This window comes from Tupaia chinensis, unplaced genomic scaffold (assembly GCF_000334495.1).
Source record: "Tupaia chinensis unplaced genomic scaffold, TupChi_1.0 Scaffold139431_1, whole genome shotgun sequence".
In the NCBI taxonomy this organism is placed as follows: Eukaryota; Metazoa; Chordata; class Mammalia; order Scandentia; family Tupaiidae; genus Tupaia; species Tupaia belangeri.
Window position 1 is genome coordinate 1,454,409 of NW_006199316.1, and position 19,418 is coordinate 1,473,826.

Consider the following 19,418-nt stretch of genomic DNA (forward strand, 5'->3'; position numbering starts at 1 on the left):
AGGTCCGGGACTCAAACCACAGTCGGCCATGTGGGAGTCCAGTGCCCTTAACCACCACACCATCTGCTGGCACCACCCAGCATGATTTTTCAAGCCACCAGGTCCGAGACTCAAGCTGCAGTCAGCCATGTGGGAATCCAGTGCTTTAATCACCACACCACCTACTGGTCCCATGATCACTTCTATTTTTCATATGTTTTATGACAATTACATGTTGAAATCTGCATTTCTGAAAGTGTAAAGAGGCATTCTCCTGTATGCACGATCGTGTATAGTACCTCTGCCATGGGTGCTTCCCTTTACCAATCTTCCAGCTACAAAAGACATGAATGACTAAACCTTGGAAAAGGGATAACATCTTTGATATTGTCAACTCCCAGGATGCACTGCAGGTAACGTTCAAATCCCATCCCAAAACCTCCATGTGGCACAGATCCAAATCGACGAAGGTCCAGGTACCTGTATTTTAAAAACAAAGAATCATCACCTATAAAGGCCAGAGATGAGATGTTATAATTAGAACTTTGTTTCAGAAGTATTTTGCAATTGTTTATATTGTCCACATCATTGTGGTAGACCAGTTTTTCCCTCCCACAGACGGATGATGAAAACAGAGAAGTTAAAATGATCTGTCAATCCATGTTACCCAAACAGCGGTAGATCTAGTCACGTGGTTGTGGGCCCTGGCCACTTTGATTCTTTTTCTTTTGAGGTGACTTGCCTCATGAGGTAACAGAACATTGTCTAATAGCTTCATGACTTTTCTTGAGATTATGTTGCTCTTCTATTTTTCAGTAAATTAATAATTACATTAAAGGGACCAGTAGATGTTGTAACAGTTATGTTGCTGGACTACGAAATGACCGACCATGGTTTGAGACCCAGACCTGGTGGCTTCCATGGCCAGATGTGTGTGCATGCCCAAGATCCCAGGAGGAGAATGGAGGAGAAAGGAAATCACCCCAGGAGATGATTTCTTGCTTTCTGTTTCTCTCTCCCATGAATGCACATGCCCTGTAGCAGAAATCTTGTAAAAAAATTAATAACAGTCTTTTATCCCCCTTACCAAAATCAAATCACTTAATAGACAAGAACAAAGAATTTTGCCCGATACATTATGAAAAGATACCCCCTAGACAAGACTGCAACTTATACCAGGGGCGGGCATTTTGTCTTATTCAACCTCCGGGGAATACACTACATAATGATTTATTGGTTGAAAACAGACACAAAAACATATTCTTGAGGGCTGAAGTGAGGAGAAACTTCCACTTCTTTGCTTTAGGTCTAATGAGGAACCTAGAGTCGTTTTTCTGGCAGACTAAACAGCCTCTGAAGGTCATCCATGTACGTCCTGGTACCGTCTGGGCTGCAGGGATAGAAAAGAGTGCAGCCATGACTGTAACTCAGATCCAACACACCAGCATGGGGCAGAGTTACTTTAGGAAGAGAAGAGGGAAAGGAAGACTCTAAGTCTTTCTATTACGGAATTTGGTGGAGAAGTTCTTGAGTTATGTTGATTAAAATAAGTTTATACCTTCTTGAATATTTTGTAAAAGTTCCATGACAAGACTTAAATGCCAGCTAGTAGCCATTTGGCTACTCAAGCACAAAGACTGTTTAATCACCTATTTCCCTATTATTAATATGGGGACCAGCAGATGGTGTACTGGTTACGTTGCTGGACTCCCATATGGCTGCCCATGGTTTGAGTCCAGGACCCAGTGGCTTGAAAATCATTCTGGGCATGTATGCCCAAGATCCTGGGAGGAGAAGGGATTGCAGTATGGCCATTCCCTGGGTGGTGATTTCTCACTTTCCCTCTCACTGTGTCTGTTTGTCTCTCTTCCTCTCCAGCAAGCACACCTGCCCTAAGGCAAAAAAATGAGGCAGGAGAAAGTTAGCAAGTGGAGGCGGATAAGGGGGCTGAAGCATCTTGCCAAGTAGCTAAAAAGAAAAACCCCACCAGGGCAGAAAATTCGCTGCCCAAGGAAATGTGAGCAGATCAGGGGGATGTCTAGTTGATTAAGCAACATTTGAGACAGCCAATGCGAGAAATCAGTGGGCCCAGTCACATTTAAAATACCCAAAGAGAACAATCAGTGCACCCAGCCAATGATTAACCCTTTAATGTATTAAAATTACCACAGGTTAAAAATGATAAATTTAGCAGGGTGCAACTGCTGGGGAATTTCTGAGCCACTCTTTCTCCGTTTGCTCAGGCCTGCTCCTACCTCTCAGGAGCATACTTTTCTCCTTACTTAATAAACTACTTTTCCTTACACTATTTGCATGTTTTGTTCAATTCTTTGTCTGAGAACACCAAAAATCTGGATATCATCACAAAAGCCATCCTGCAACAAAACCTCTTAAAAAAAAAAAGTTGACACGTATTGGTATTTTGGGGACTTAGGTAATCACCTTTCTAAAATAAAAGACACAGTTAGTTTGAGCTTTAACCAGGTGAAAGAGCACGGTTACGGTACAGAGCCTGGTGGTGGTGTGATGGTAATGCAACTGGACACAAGTAGGAAAGGTCCTGGGGTTGTACCTCAGGACTTTCCTGGGGATACCAGGAGAACTTGTGCCTGGATCCGGGCTGGCTGAAATGGAGGATGGCTGTTGGAGATACCTGTCTCTACCTCATGGAAGAAATAAACAAATAATAAAAAAAAAAAGACAGGTGTATGTAGTTTAAAACTTAGAGAAGTAAGAATTACAAGGAATAACGGAAGGCACACCACCTTGGGTAATTGATATGTTTGGTAGCTGAATTAATTAAGTTTATAAGACATGGGGACAGGGTATATTTTTCTGTGACCAAATGAAATAAAGGGCACTACAATCCTCGTGTAACAAATACCTGTAGGACCCGAGCTGGCTGCTAAAACTACAGCAAGCAATAGTTTTAGATGATGCCAATTCTCCTACACTGTGTAAACACTGGCGCGAAAGTCTGCAAACTGGATTCAGCAGAGGGATTGGGTTTGTAGTAGTGTTTTTGCCTTTCTTTGTTGGGTAGAAAAATCCACTTCTAAGAAAAAGTTTTCTAATGTGTACATATATGTCTGATGGTTGTTAAACCGAGTCTAGTGTAACCAGATTGTAGAAGAAATGCTACAAATTTGTGGAACTAGTTACAGCTTTTATTTGCATAGAGCATGTAGTAATAGGAAGTGAGGAAATTCTTAAGGCACCTGGGGTGGCTATTTACTATACGGTGGAATGTCAGCAGAGATCACAGGCGAAAAAGACAACTGGGTAATGTCCCTACTACCTTTAATGTATTAAAATTACCACATAAAAAGGAAGCAAATTCAAACAGTACACACTTATATTCAGAGCTCTCAAGAGTTTGAAAACGTTAGTTGGGTAAAGAATAGTACTGACACGATTAATAGAGACCAGACAAGGCCTCAACTTTCCTACCCAGTGAAGTAAAGTCTGTATGTAGCATCCTGCTGTAAGGCTAGTTTTTACACATGACGAACATTATCAGACAAAAAGAATCTGAGGTAAAATGCACACGCTTGCTCAATAAAGCTTACCTAACTAATAACAGGACTCAGAACAAAGGAAGAAAAGGGGGCAGGAAACTAGCTCTCACTTATTCTACCTCGCTGCCCCTCATCCTCACAAGAAACCTGTGAAACAGGTACTACCATTCCATTTCCCGGTCAGGAGATGAGGACTCAGAGACACTGGTATGCCTACGGTCATTACTGGTAAATACAAGGCATCAGGTGATTACCTGACCTCCACCGTCACTTTTTACTTATCTCTCTTTTTAAAGAGAGATTTTTGCTATGGGGTTCATACACTTGCCGGAGACATAGAGACAGACAGAGACAGACAGAAAGAAAGAAATCACCCCCTGGGGTGGGGGGATGGCCATGATGCAATCTCTTCTCCATTCTCCTCTCCGGATTTTGGGCATTCATACACATGCGCCTGGCATAAGTTTCAAGACACCAGGTCTGAGACTTGAACCGTGGTTGGCCATGTGGGAGTCCAGTGATGTAACCATTACACCATCTGCTGGTACCCCCCACTGTAGGTTTTTTTGCAACTCTGAAAACTACCTCCTTCATTATCCAAAGGCAAGTGTATGACCCGCCCCCTCTCCTCCTAAAGAAGGCAAAAGGATTAATAACACAATTACTGAAGTTAATAACACAAATACTGAAGGAGTACTGTGACAGGAATATATATAAATAAGCTGTATATATTGAAAAGAACGTGAAGAAAGGGTATGCAGGAAAAAACCAGAACGACTGTAGGAAAGTGAATGTAGGAGTGCACATGGGTGACCTTCCAGGCAGCTATATTTCTAGCTTCTGCAGACCTTCGGGAACACTTACTTAGTTCAAGTCCCTGACTTCATGCACATAATGTTAAGAGCCAAACTTTTCATTTTAGCTGTCACTGCCAGCTCTATGCTTCTTACAGCGTGATCTTGGTTAAGGCAGTTAACACCCCTGGGCCTCAGGCCTATAGGGGTAAAAGAAAGCAGATAATAATAGTACGTGACTCACAGGTATTATGTTAACTACATGAGATAATCTACACACAACTTTTCACATAGGTATCTGACATACAGTAAATAAAACTAAACAGTAGTCATCATAGTTACTATTTTTCAAGGACTCAAGGGAGTACCATGTTCACTGTTCTTAATATTCTAATATTCTTCTGGAGTCTTGGGAATGTAAGTAAAAACTTCCACATATACTCAGCTTGGGAGCTGGAACAAGAACCAGTAGGGGCTACAATCTTACCATTGGTAGGCTTCTTTAAGTCCTGATCTGTAAAATGAAAAACAGTAAAATTCTTTCAGGGCATGACAAAAAGATAAAAATATTAACCACCAAACATGTATTTGCAAAAAGCTCTTTATAACACAATACACAACAAAGCCTGTGCTCTCAAACATGCAATAGAGTTGACGAACTGAAACTTTATAGTAAGGTAATCAAAAGCCCACAGTATTACCTAATAAGTAGAATGGACAAAAGAAAATACGACCTAGAGCCTCAAAGGAGAGATCTGTATGAGATGATCTTATTGTCCTGTGACAAAAGGTAAGCCCTATTATTACTACTTACAGCTGTTGGGGGGGTACACTCAGACGCCGATTTCATTTTACACAGAGAAACAATAAAATGACAGGAACCAGCAGTTAGCATAATGGCTATGACGCTGGACTCCCACGCAGTCGACCACGGTTCGTGTCCCGGACCTGGTGGCTTAAACTCACGCCAGGCACGTGTGCATGCGTGCCCAAGATCCCGAGAGGAGAATTGAGGAGAAGGGACTGCGGCATGACCATCCCCCCTGGGGGGTGATTTCTCGCTTTCTGTCTCTATGTCTCTCTCTGTCTGTCTGGCGAGCGCACACACCCTATAGCGAAAACCTCTCCAAAAATTAAAAAAAAAAAAAGAAACAACAAAATGATACCAAGGCAGCCTTAATAATATGGTTGTAAATAGGTTCTTGTCTAATCTGAAAAATGTTAATAAAACTTTAAGTTCTTACTGCCAGTTATAATTAACTTAAGCCCATCAAAAAGTATTTGAGACCACAGTGCATCTGAAATGATTAGAACTATGAAAAATTTGTATATGCAGGGGCCGGCAGGTGGCATGGTGGTTAATGGCACTGGACTCCTACAAGGCCAACCATGGTTCAAGTCCCAGACCTGATGGCTTGCTTTCTCACTTTCTCTCTCGCGTGCACCCTCTCACTCTATCCCTCTTTGGTCAAATTAAAATAAATAAATGGATAAATAAAGTTAAAGTTAAATAAGTCTTTAAAAGATTTGTATGTGCAAAAATATAGAAACAGCAGCCACAGACAGATCTCAGAGATAGGGGAACACGTATATCCACTTCATTAGGAAAGATATATTTGGATATTATCAGGTATTAGGTAAACATCTTATGTTACGAGGCAAGGTTTCCTGAAGGGAGGAAACAAGCAAAGAAAACAGACCAATTAATCTTTCACCACAGTTTCTTGCCATATGAATTTTATTGCAATTAAAAATGAAAAAAAAACTCAGAATCCTAAAATTCTTTCTATCTAAAGAGTCTGATCTTCATTTCAATTCTGCAACTTTCCCAGAACTTTCTAACATTATACTTATATTAAGGAGTTAGTAGTCTAACTGATCAAAAGAATCTTCCCCAAATCTATTTATCCCCTTTCTTTTGGATACTAAACTCAACAGAGCAGTTCAGATGACTGGGATTTTGAAACTAAGTTACTCAAGAGAGTTATAGGCTGGGATCTTGGAAAAAAATCGACTTTTAAAGCATTTCTCCGGTAGGAAAGCCCTTACATGGCTAACCGAACAGGGTATTTTCAAATAATCATGGCTTTTCCAGGCGACTATGACACCCGGGATAGCTGGAAAGAAGGATTAAACATACAGGCATGGGGAAGTCTTCTCTCTCTCTGAAAACAGAGGTTTATTATGCTGGTGTTTAGGAAGTCGTCGTGGTTCGCTGGCAGACCATCGTACACAGGAGTGGTAGTTCAATTAGAAACATGATTCCCTACTTCCCATCTCCAAAACATTTCTATGTGTGTATGGATTAATTTCCCAGGTCTCAAACAGCAAGTTAAAATGAGGTTATTCAAGCAGCTAAATCAAGATGCCTGCACAGAGAGAATCCAAGGAAGAGAAATCTGCTTGCTCTGACTGCTAGCCTGGCAGGTATTTTTAGCAGTTCTCCTTCTCCACCTTTGTCCTTTCCCTGGTTCAGTCTATATCCCTATAGAAATATGCCAATCATATTTGAGAATAAATACAAAAAAGAACAGGGATAAGAGAAAAATGTAGCACAAGGGGCCATCTCCTCCTTTTTACTATTAACTTTTTTAAAAAGCTGCTTTTCATAGGGAGAGATCTGTAGAGTGCGAAAACAGTGCCTTGGGCTCACTTTGTACAATGGTCCCAGTCTGTAAGAAAGGGAAGTTCGGAGAGGTCAGGTATCAACTTGTTCAAGGCTGCACAGAAGCTGAGCTCCAGGTCAGCCAGGTATGGAGCCCACGTGCTTCTCTGTTACTTTGCTGTGACCTCCTCCCAGTACTTTACTCCCAGTTTCTCCACTGAGTTTCTTTTAGGTCTGACCCAATACCTGGCCAGTCGCTGCTCTAAGAAATGGTACCGTTCCTCTCTGAGGCTTCCTCCGAAGAGTTCCCCAACTCCAGGAACCAGGAGGTCAACAGCGGCAACCTAAAAAACAAACAAAATCACAAGAGCATCACATTTTCAAGTGATTCCTAACACTGGTTAGCTTCTTATGCAAGGGAACTCTTAACACTTTCACAACTGGTTGGTGTGCTGCTTAGTACAAATTTACCGTGTCTGTGCTCTGTTTCACTGTCAAGTGTTGCATCAATTATCTCTGGAATAGGAGCTACCAAACGGCAGGTACACGGCTTCTTCTTGCCTCTTGTGCCATTCACGTGGTGAACCTAACAATGGTGTGTTTTCTTCACACACACGATACAAATGTTCACTATAAAAATGTGTATTAGAGGGACCAGCAGATGGTGTAATGGTGACATTGTTGGACTCCCACATAGTCAGCCATGGTTGAAGTCCTGGACCCAGACACTGAAAACTCACGCTGGGCGCATGTGAGTGTGTGTGTCCCCAAAATCCCAAGAGGAGAATGGAGGAGAAGGAACTGTGGTGTGGCCCTCTCCCTGGGAGGTGATTTCTCGTTCTAGCTCTTTGTCTCTTTCTTTCTCTCCAGCAAGCACACATGCCCTATAGCAAAAATCTCTCTTAAAAAAAAGTGTATAAGAAATTAGTTAATATTATCACCTACTACCATCAGAAATAATTATATTTTGTCACAATTCCTTTTCTTTTTTTTTCTTTATATATTGTTAGAAATCAAATTGCATATAAAATGGTGAAGATAAAGAAAGAGCATACAGGGGACAGCAGGTGGTGTAGTGGTTATGTTGAAACCATATGACTGACCGTGGTTCAAGTCCCAGACTCTGGTGACTTGAAATTCACACCAGGCATATGATGTGCGTGTGTGCCCAAGATCCCAGGAGAAGACGGAGGAGACGGGATTGCTGCATGGCCATCCCCCTGGGGGGTGATCTCTCACTTTCCTTCTCACTGTGTTTTTCCCTGTTCCTCTTTGGGGAGCACAAGTGCCCTAAGGCAAAAACTTCTTAAAAAAAAAGGAAAAGAAACAGCATATACAATAAAGAGAATGGATAAACCAATACTATCACATACGTGAAAGAAACTTTCTGGAGGTGGCTCTGCAAGGTACTGGCTAAAGGAACTGAATGCCACATGGCCATCCGTGGTTTGATTCTGGCCCTGGTGGCTAGAAAAACATACAGTGCACACACCCCAAGTCTCTTTTTTTTAAGTTTGGCACAGCACAAGTGGAAATCATAGAAAACAGAGGTTTATTATGCTGGTGTTTAGGAAGTCGTCGTGGTTCGCTGGCAGACCATCGTACACAGGAGTGGTAGTTCAATTAGAAACATGATTCCCTACTTCCCATCTCCAAAACATTTCTATGTGTGTATGGATTAATTTCCCAGGTCTCAAACAGCAAGTTAAAATGAGGTTATTCAAGCAGCTAAATCAAGATGCCTGCACAGAGAGAATCCAAGGAAGAGAAATCTGCTTGCTCTGACTGCTAGCCTGGCAGGTATTTTTAGCAGTTCTCCTTCTCCACCTTTGTCCTTTCCCTGGTTCAGTCTATATCCCTATAGAAATATGCCAATCATATTTGAGAATAAATACAAAAAAGAACAGGGATAAGAGAAAAATGTAGCACAAGGGGCCATCTCCTCCTTTTTACTATTAACTTTTTTAAAAAGCTGCTTTTCATAGGGAGAGATCTGTAGAGTGCGAAAACAGTGCCTTGGGCTCACTTTGTACAATGGTCCCAGTCTGTAAGAAAGGGAAGTTCGGAGAGGTCAGGTATCAACTTGTTCAAGGCTGCACAGAAGCTGAGCTCCAGGTCAGCCAGGTATGGAGCCCACGTGCTTCTCTGTTACTTTGCTGTGACCTCCTCCCAGTACTTTACTCCCAGTTTCTCCACTGAGTTTCTTTTAGGTCTGACCCAATACCTGGCCAGTCGCTGCTCTAAGAAATGGTACCGTTCCTCTCTGAGGCTTCCTCCGAAGAGTTCCCCAACTCCAGGAACCAGGAGGTCAACAGCGGCAACCTAAAAAACAAACAAAATCACAAGAGCATCACATTTTCAAGTGATTCCTAACACTGGTTAGCTTCTTATGCAAGGGAACTCTTAACACTTTCACAACTGGTTGGTGTGCTGCTTAGTACAAATTTACCGTGTCTGTGCTCTGTTTCACTGTCAAGTGTTGCATCAATTATCTCTGGAATAGGAGCTACCAAACGGCAGGTACACGGCTTCTTCTTGCCTCTTGTGCCATTCACGTGGTGAACCTAACAATGGTGTGTTTTCTTCACACACACGATACAAATGTTCACTATAAAAATGTGTATTAGAGGGACCAGCAGATGGTGTAATGGTGACATTGTTGGACTCCCACATAGTCAGCCATGGTTGAAGTCCTGGACCCAGACACTGAAAACTCACGCTGGGCGCATGTGAGTGTGTGTGTCCCCAAAATCCCAAGAGGAGAATGGAGGAGAAGGAACTGTGGTGTGGCCCTCTCCCTGGGAGGTGATTTCTCGTTCTAGCTCTTTGTCTCTTTCTTTCTCTCCAGCAAGCACACATGCCCTATAGCAAAAATCTCTCTTAAAAAAAAGTGTATAAGAAATTAGTTAATATTATCACCTACTACCATCAGAAATAATTATATTTTGTCACAATTCCTTTTCTTTTTTTTTCTTTATATATTGTTAGAAATCAAATTGCATATAAAATGGTGAAGATAAAGAAAGAGCATACAGGGGACAGCAGGTGGTGTAGTGGTTATGTTGAAACCATATGACTGACCGTGGTTCAAGTCCCAGACTCTGGTGACTTGAAATTCACACCAGGCATATGATGTGCGTGTGTGCCCAAGATCCCAGGAGAAGACGGAGGAGACGGGATTGCTGCATGGCCATCCCCCTGGGGGGTGATCTCTCACTTTCCTTCTCACTGTGTTTTTCCCTGTTCCTCTTTGGGGAGCACAAGTGCCCTAAGGCAAAAACTTCTTAAAAAAAAAGGAAAAGAAACAGCATATACAATAAAGAGAATGGATAAACCAATACTATCACATACGTGAAAGAAACTTTCTGGAGGTGGCTCTGCAAGGTACTGGCTAAAGGAACTGAATGCCACATGGCCATCCGTGGTTTGATTCTGGCCCTGGTGGCTAGAAAAACATACAGTGCACACACCCCAAGTCTCAGCAGGATGGAGAATTGGAGAAGGGACTGTGGTGTGAACAGGTACCACTGGGGCTTTCTCCCTCTTTCTCTCTGGTAAGTGCACACGCCCTCTGGCAATTAAAAAAAGAAAAAGAAAAGGAAATAACTTTTCTGGTCAACGATTTGGCAACAGATAATCAAAAGCCTTAAAAACGCAATATGCTTTGACTCAGCATAGTTCTAGGAACTAGTCCTAACAAAATAATCAGAGATGCTAAAAATGATGAACACACAGGATGTTTATTACAGCATTAGAGTAACAAGTAATTCAAGAATGTAATAGGAGACTATTAGATATATTTTAAGCAGAGATAGAAAAACGACTGACATAAATAATGTGATGTTGACTATGTTGCCAACAAAGATTTTGCTTCCTGCTTTTCTCTTCTTTGTATTTTCTAAAATAAAAATGTGTCATATTTTATATAGTAAACATCAAAAAAAAATTTTTTTTAAGAGAGATTTTTCCTATAGGGCACAGGCACTCGCCAGAGGGACAGAAAAGTGAGAAATCATGCCCCAGGGGGGATGGCCGCACAGCAGTCCCTTCTCTTGGGATTTTGGGTGTACATGTACACATGCCCAGTGTGAGTTTTAGGCTGCTGGGTTTGGGACTCAAACTGTGGTCAACTATGTAAGAATCAGGCGACATAACCATTAATGCCATCTACTGGTCTCACCATCAAAAAACTTTGAGTAGGAGAAAAAGGTAGCTTGATATTTTAATTTGCACTTCTTCAATTACCAGTCATATTTGATTTTTTAGAATGTTTGCTTTATTGGCGACATGTCAATACTTTTACAGGGTTTTCTTTTTTAAAAGTAGTTATTGGGGCCAGCAGTTAGCGTAATGGCTATGTTGCTAGACTCCCATGTTGTCGACTGTGGTTTGAGTCCTGGACCCGGTGGCTTAAACTCACGTCGAGCGCATGTGTGTGCGTGCCCAAGGTCCTGAGAGGAGGATGGAGGAGAAGGGATTGCGGCGTGGCCATCCCCCCTAGGGGGTGATTTCTCGCTTTCTGTCTCTCTGTCTCTCTCTGTCTTTCTGGCAAGCGCACATGCCCTAAAGCAAAAACCTCTCAACCTCTCAAAAAAAAAAAAAAAAAGAAATAAAAAGTACTTATTTAATTTATTGTTATTATTTTTAAGTCTGTTACAGAACACCTGCACTCACCAGACACACACACACACACACAGCGAGAGCGAGAGCAAGAGAGAAAAATTGAGAAAGCAAGCCACCAGGTCCAGGACTTGAACCATGGTCGGCCACATGGGAGTCCAGCATCTTAACCACCAAGTCACCTGGTGCCCTCAGAGCATTCCATTCTTGTTTATTTCTGACTCTTAAGAAGCGATAGGGCTCTTTCCCACTATACAAGATGGCAGGTGAAAAAGCTGCAAAGCAGGATACTAAGGAGAAGAAACCTGAAGCCAAGAAGGCTGATGCTAGTGGCAAGGGTGGCCCCAAGGCTAAAAAGCCCAAGAAGGGGAAGCCCCATTGCAGCTGAAACCCTATCCTAGTTTGGGGCATCAGCAGATACTCCCGGTCTGCCATGAATTCCAGGAAGACCATGTACAAGAGGAAATACTTGGCCACTAAATCCAGGATTGAAAAGAAAAAGGAGAAGGTTCTTGTGACTGTCACAAAACCAGTTGGTGGAGACAAGAATGGTGGTACCCGGGTCGTTAAACTGCGCAAAATGCCTAGGTATTATCCTACTGAAGATGTGCCTCGAAAGCTGTTGTTGAGCCATGGCAAAAAACCCTTCAGTCAGCATGTAAATTTGTCATTGCCACCTCCATGAAAATTGATATTAGCAAAGTAAAAATCCCAAAGCACCTTACTGATGCTTATTTCAAGAAAAAGAAACTGCGGAAGCCCAAACACCAGGAAGGTGAGATCTTCGACAGAGAGGAGAAATATGAGATTTCAGAGCAGCACAAGATTGATCAGAAAGCTGTGGACTCACAAATTTTACCAAAAATCAAAGCTGTTCCTCAGCTCCAGGGCTACCTGCGATCCGTGTTTGCCCTTACAAATGGAGTTTATCCTCACAAATTGATGTTCTAGATTTTTTGCCAAGAATCTAATTAAATAACTGATCATATATATACATATATACAAAAGAAGTGAAAGGCATATCTAAAACCTATCATTTCCAAGGTACAAAGTAGAGGAGATCCTAGGCAACAAGTATGGGCAGCCGTCACTTCAGCTGCTCTGAGCACATGCGAAGCTGAAGAGCCAACACTAAAAAGGTCACTTCTTCAAAAATGATGCTGGCCAATCTGCTCTCATGGGAGAACAGAAACAGGTAGTCCACGTAGGCTGGTGCCCAGCACTGGGTGAACGAGGCCACCCCTGTGGACTTGCTCTGCTTTTTCCATGTGGTCTGTAAGCAGCAAACAAAGAGATCCAGTTCTGGCTTGGTTTCACTGCAAATTTAACTAAAGCAAGTCAAAAAAAATCCCTCTGGGAATCTTAGCACTTTTTGCAGGCCTAAATTACATTAATTTTGCATAAGTTTTTCAATGCTATTTTTAGAAGAGTATAAAAGATTCAAATTTATCTTTGATTACAAATCTCCTTCCTTCTTAATACTGGAGTTCACTGGAGCACTCACTGTGTCACTGCATCGGTTTTAGGCCTTGCTGTCTGGTGGTTATTTATCTGCACGGTAAAAGCTGTGGGACTGGAAGTCACCTTTGGATCCTTTCGAGTCACCTTTGGAATCTTATGCCATGTTACGATAGCTACTTTGTTCTTCCTTCCAAATCTGCCTTCCTAATTACCAGGGTACTGAACTGGTTATGCCTATTTCTGCAATGGTTATTATGAAACTAAAGTTACAATTTTATTAGTCAGGATGGGCTAGATTATGCTGTAGTCACATACCCAGAAGCTTCCCCTAGCGTTTCTCAGTGTCAGCATTAATGACATTTTGGTCAGATACTTCCCTGCTGTGAGGGCCTGACTGTGCCTGTGGACTACTGAGCAGCACAAGTGGCCTCTACTCACGACGGGCCAGCTGTTCTCACCCAGTGTGACAACCAAAAACCATCTCCAGACATGCCACCTGTCCCCTGGAGCAAGGGGTGAGGGGACAGAATGACCCCTTATAGAGAACTATTAGTTTCAACAATGACTTGGCATTTTAAAGACATATACTACATGTTCATCCTGGTCTGAAGTAGACAGAATCATCTCTTTCCCAGGCACTGCTGGTCTTGCAGCAGAGCAGGGAAGACTACCGCTGAAAGCATCTGTCCAGAAGTAATACACACATGTCACTTCTGCTCACAATTCTTTGGCTAAGGCAAGTCACATGACTAAGCCCATGACAATGGGACAAGGAAATAAATATAATCCCCTCTGAAAGAGAAGTAGAAACTATTTGTGTACAATACAACAGTTTACTATGTTGCTTTTCCTTCAGACTTTGTACTTCCAATCTCAACCATTCCTCATTATTCATTAGAAGTAAGGCTGGGGGGTGGGCAGCAGATGGCATGGTGGTGAAGGTGCTGGACTCCCACATGGTCGACCATGGTTCCAGTCCTGAACCTAGTGGTTTGAAGGTCACAGTAGATACATGTGTGTATATGACTAGAATCTCAGGAAGAGAAGGGATTGCAGAGTGGCCCTCCCTACTAGGGGCAGGGGGGGGTGACTTCTCCCTTTTTTTCTTATTATCTCTGTCACTCTCCAGTGAGCGCACACTCCTTATGGCAATATATATATATGTGTGTGTGTGTGATATGTGTATGTATGTATGTGTGTATGTATGTATGGGTGTATGTGTGTGTATGTATGTGTGTGTATGTATGTATGGGTGTATGTGTGTGTATGTATGTGTGTGTGTGTGTATATGTGTATATGTGTGTGTATGTATGTGTGTGTATGTATGTTATATATATATATAATATATAAAAATAAATAAATACCAGAATAACAGTAGTTCCCTGTATCTTCTGCATTATTCTGGGAGATATCTATTAGTACAAAAAAATTAAAAAAAAAAAAAAGGCTATTTTAGTATAACAAAATTTTCAGAAGGAGGCAGATTTTGTGGCCTAGTGGTTAGGGAGCCATATCTCACATAGTCTCCTGTGGTTCAAATCCTGGCCTCGGTGGCTTGAGAAACATGCCAGGCATGCGTGCATGAATACCCAGAATCCCAGTGGGGAGGAGAGACGGAGGAGAACAGACTGTGGTGCAACCACGACCCATTAGAGACACTTTCTCCCTTCCCCTTTGGCTCTTATTGCAAGCACATATGTTCTCTGACAATAAAACGTTATTTTCCTGAAGATTTCTATGGTAAGACCTACATCACTACTGTATCCTTTGTTGGTAAGAATTTTGTGTAAGTTGGAGTAAGCAAAGACTTTTTAAATAAGACTCCCAAAGCACAGGCAATAATCCCTAAAATAGACAAGTGAGATTATATCAGATTAAGAAGTTTCTGGGGAACCAGCAGTTAGCGTAATGGCTATGTTGCTGGACTCCCACATAGTCGACCGTGGTTCGTGTCCCGGACCCGGTGGCTTAAAACTCACGCCGGGCGCGTGTGCGTGCGTGCCCAAGATCCCGAGAGGAGAATGGAGGAGAAGGGATTGCGGCGTGACCATCCCCCCTGGGGGGTGATTTCTCGCTTTCTGTCTCTATGTCTCTCTCTGTCTGTCTGGCGAGCGCACGCGCCCTACAGTGAAAATCTCTCCAAAAAAAAGAACTCAAGTGCCTTTTGCGGAAAAAAAAAAAAAAGATTAACCCAATTAAAAAATGGAAAATGAGCTGAACAAAAATCTTTCTAAGCAAGACATACAGTCAAAAAGCATATGAGGAAATGCTCAACATCCCTCATCATAAGGGAGATACAGATTAAAAACCACAATGAGATACTACCTAACCTGTCAGAATGGCAAAAATTAAGAATATTAAAAAGTGGTAAGTGTTGGCGGGGATGTGGTGAAAAGGGAACTCTCCTACACTGTTGGTGGGAATTTAAACTGGTTCAGTCACTGTGGAGAACAATATGGAGGTTCCTCAAAGATCTACAAATAGAACTACCATTTGATCCAGCAATCCCACTTCTGGGCATCTACCTAAAGGATAGAACGCTCAGTCGGAAAAGTACTTGCACATCAATGTTTATTGCAGCATTATTCACAATTGCCAAGACATGGAACCATCCTAAATGTCCACAAACCGATGAATGGATTGGAAAAGTGTGGCATATATACTTGATGGAATACTACTCAGCCATAAAAAATAACAAGACCCGGGACCAGCAGTTAGCGTAATGGTTATGTCGCTGGACTCCCATGTATCCAACTGCAGTTCTAGTCCCGGACCCGGTGGCTTAAACTCATGCCGGGCACGTGCGCGCACATGCCCAAGATCCCGAGAGGAGAATGGAGGAGAAGGGATTGCGACGTGGCCATCCCCCCCTAGGGGGTGATTTCTTGCTTTCTGTCTCTCTGTCTCTCTCTGTCTTTCTGGCGAGCGCAAGTGCCCTATAGCAAAAATCTCTCTCTAAAAAAAACAAACAAACAAAAAACAAAACAAGACCCTGGCATTTGACAGAAAGTGGTCAGATACAGAAGATCTATTGCTGAGTGAAGTAAGCCAGGCTATGAAAGAAAGATATTGTAGGTATCCACTTAATATATACCGACTACATGCACTCTATGGTAGAAAGCGAAATATTGGAGGATGTAAAAGCAGTGAAAATACTTAACGAGGATAAGACAGTGTGGAATTGGGGGGGGGTGAAGAGAAGAGGGTAGAAAAAGAGCAAGAGAACAAAGAGAGAGGCATGACATTAGTGGGACACAGATATGGCTTATTACCTGTTGATGATGACGTGTACAGTATTCTCAACTGGATTGGTCTGAGAAGTATTTCATGATGGGTAAAGTCTTATTACAAGCAAAATGAGAAATAGTGATTGACTGTTTAAAAAAATTCGAATAATAATAATGATCGGGAAAAATAATGAAAGGACATTGAATGTTGAAGCGGGGAGATTAATGTCTCTGTATTGACTGACATGCATGGCATTCCCTTCTGAAAAAGCAGTGTAATACCCTGTAAAGTTATATGCAATTCAATGTAATATAAACAAGATTATAATGATAATAAATAAAAGATATAAAAAAAGAATTTTGTGTATGCAAAAGGAACACATATATCACTTATGTCCTTTCTTCATCTAAATGGGTCTGAAAATTCGCAATTCAAGTAGGTGAATTTCTTGTCTATTTGACATAAAGAATGAAATTGCCTCCCCTTTCAGTATGTCTGTACCTTTTGAGTAAGGTATTCTTTACAACACTTCACAAATGTTCCATTACCAAATGGTACTTAGTATTTTTTACCAAGTACAGATTGATCTCTGTGAAGTAAAACCCACAAAGAGAGGTCATCTCTTCCTCCACACAACATGCTTTCCTCCTCTACTTTAGGTTTTGTTTCCCTTTGACTCTATCAGATTTTAATACTTCCTGCTTCCCTTTTGTAGCTATACCCTCCAAACTATGTAGAGGTTCTGCACATTTTCTCCTAATATAGCAGAGAATTCCTCACCACAAACCAAGACACTTTGCACAGACAAAGTGCACTTTCTTCTGGTATGATGTCAAAAATACTGCATTTTGTAAATATCACCAGAACGGTCTTCTCAAATTTCTTTTTATTTATTATTATTATTTTTTATTTTGACCAGAGAGAAAGAGACAGAGGAAAAGTGCGAAAGCAAGCAGCCAGGTCTGGGACTCAAATCACTGTTGGTCATGTGGGAGTCCAGAGCCTTAACCACCACGCCATCCACTGGCACTATCCTTTCAAATTTCTGTATCTTCTCGTTAAGAGATTCCAAACAGGATTTTTCTACCTTGCATGTCTCCCTGGCAAATACCATGTTAATTACTACAGAAACAACTTGTTTCTTCAGGACTTCAGGGGAGATAAAAGCATATACAGATATGATGTGAAACATGACATGACCACGCACAAAATGTACATGTGGAAGGAGTCACACAATCATGGGTAGGGAGTGAAATGTGGGTGAGTGTTTGACAAGAGGATGGAAGGTGGTTAGAGCCCAAACAGGTTGGAAATAAGCAGGCTGGCTAGAGCCTTTGGTGGTGATTGGAGTTTGCTTTTACAGGGTGAAAGGCCTGTGGCTTACGCGAGGCTGAGACTGGTTGAGAGAGCTTGAGGCGGTGCAGACAGGAGGAATTACTCCTGGTTAGGAAAGGTGGAAAAGGCGCATGGATAAATTAAAGGGCAGCAGTAGAGATATCCGACGTTATCACGAGCATGGCAGAAATCATGACGTGTCCCTCTACACAGTCACACACCCGGATAAAGTGAGTGAGTGACCACGCAGATCATGGCCACGATCAGAAATGCAGGCACCGCCTGACCACTCGGGGCCCCTCCAGCTAACTCCAGTGTGCCACCTGCCAAGGAGACTCCGAGACTGCGCGACTGCCCGGGCTCACTGTCTGCTCACTCAGGCGCTGTAGGCCAGGCTCTCCCCTCTGCGAGACCATCAGGACGCGTCTTCAGCCGCCATAGCCTATCATCTTTGCACCCTGGGAATGAAGCTGTAAGCTTTTCCAATTCCTTTTAGGAAAGCTCCACATCTTTAAACCAGATGACCAAACACTTATTTCTTTATTCCTGTTTCTAAGTTTCATCTATACAATCTCTGAGCGGCACGGGTAAGCAATGACACAGGAACCCCCACAGTAATTCAACCTTCCTGTGTCAGTCTTTTTTGTATAACTTGATTAAGTCACAAAAATCAGTCAGGAACTTCAATTTTTTTAAAAGCCCTTCTGAACTGACACTCATCTGTACTTTATGGAAAAAGAGAGGGTCCAAAGGGAAGGAAAGGCAGGCCCAGAAAAAACGCGGGGCACGCCTGCAGGTCTGGCAGTTACTGAGCGGCAGAGTGACAGGAGCCAGACGTAGGGACATAGGTCTACCAGGGAAGTCATGAGTTTGTATTGAAAAGTCTTTTAATTCAAAGTTGACCAAGTCTGAGAACCTTTGTAGTTAAAAGCTCTATTGTACTTGTATGCATCTTTTATACATTCAATCGCTATACATCATTTAGGTTGTAAAGAGACTTTGTGCAGCATGAAGGGGAAGGAGAGTGGGAGGGGAAGAGTGCAGGAAAGGGAACGTGTGTATCTTAAGTAAGCAGAAGGACTTGAGAGCAGCCGTCCTTTCACGGTTCTTCAGGTCACAGTGGAGGCCGCAGACAATTCTGCTATGCCCTTACCTAACTTCTCTGGGCTTAAACAAAGCCTAGCCCACTTGGACACATCTGTAGGCCCAGAATGCTTCCTGGCGCATCCTCCTCCACTGGGTCTGAGTTTGGATCCTGCTGAAGGCACACAGCTGCAGTGGCAATGCTGTCTAGAAATAGTCTGTGTTGGTATCCAAGCTGAACGAACCCTAGTTTCTATTTATGACTTTCTCTCTTCTGACTATGACTCTGATTTCAATCAATGTTCTGGAAGTAAAACTCAGTCCTTGAATTAAAAAAATACAAACACACTAGAAAAGAGCAAAGCTTCTGATAGATAACCTTTTCTATGCTAAGTCCACAGTGCCGATATTATTATTTTCTTTCCAGTCCCCAGACTGGAAAGAAAATAATAATGTCCCTTCCTCTGCTACTTCTCTTCCCACCTATTTCGGTATATTAAAATACTGATGGAAAACACAGATCGAACGCCTCCTTACTCAGTTTCTCAGAGGCTGCTACAACAATGGAACAACATTACAGACAATTATCAAAAGAAAAAGATGTTCCACAGACCGTAGGAAACACATTTGTGGTCTCAGTCTCCAGGAGCTTTTGCTCTAATTGCTGACACAGTGTTTTGCTCCTGAAAACAACTGGGTACAACTAAGAAAGAAGGCCTCCAGTGCGGCAGCGAGAAGACAGATGGGCTGCAGCAGCACCGACTGAAGACAGCCTCTGGCTAGTACAAACGACTC

At 42.3% G+C, this 19,418-nt stretch overlaps 1 protein-coding gene across 1 annotated transcript in view; it reads right to left on the reverse strand.

Moving 5' to 3' along the window:
• Positions 1–105: 105 nt before the first annotated feature.
• NARS2 (asparaginyl-tRNA synthetase 2, mitochondrial) overlaps positions 106–19,418 on the reverse strand; it is a 136,590-nt gene continuing 117,277 nt past the window's right edge. The window contains exons 12-14 of the mRNA XM_006161901.2: positions 9,121–9,218; positions 4,779–4,805; positions 106–459 (exon numbers count right to left, since the gene is read on the reverse strand). Of these exons, the coding sequence (XP_006161963.1) occupies positions 315–459; positions 4,779–4,805; positions 9,121–9,218 (270 nt within the window). The 3' untranslated portion in view covers positions 106–314. The remainder of the gene's footprint in view (positions 460–4,778; positions 4,806–9,120; positions 9,219–19,418) is intronic.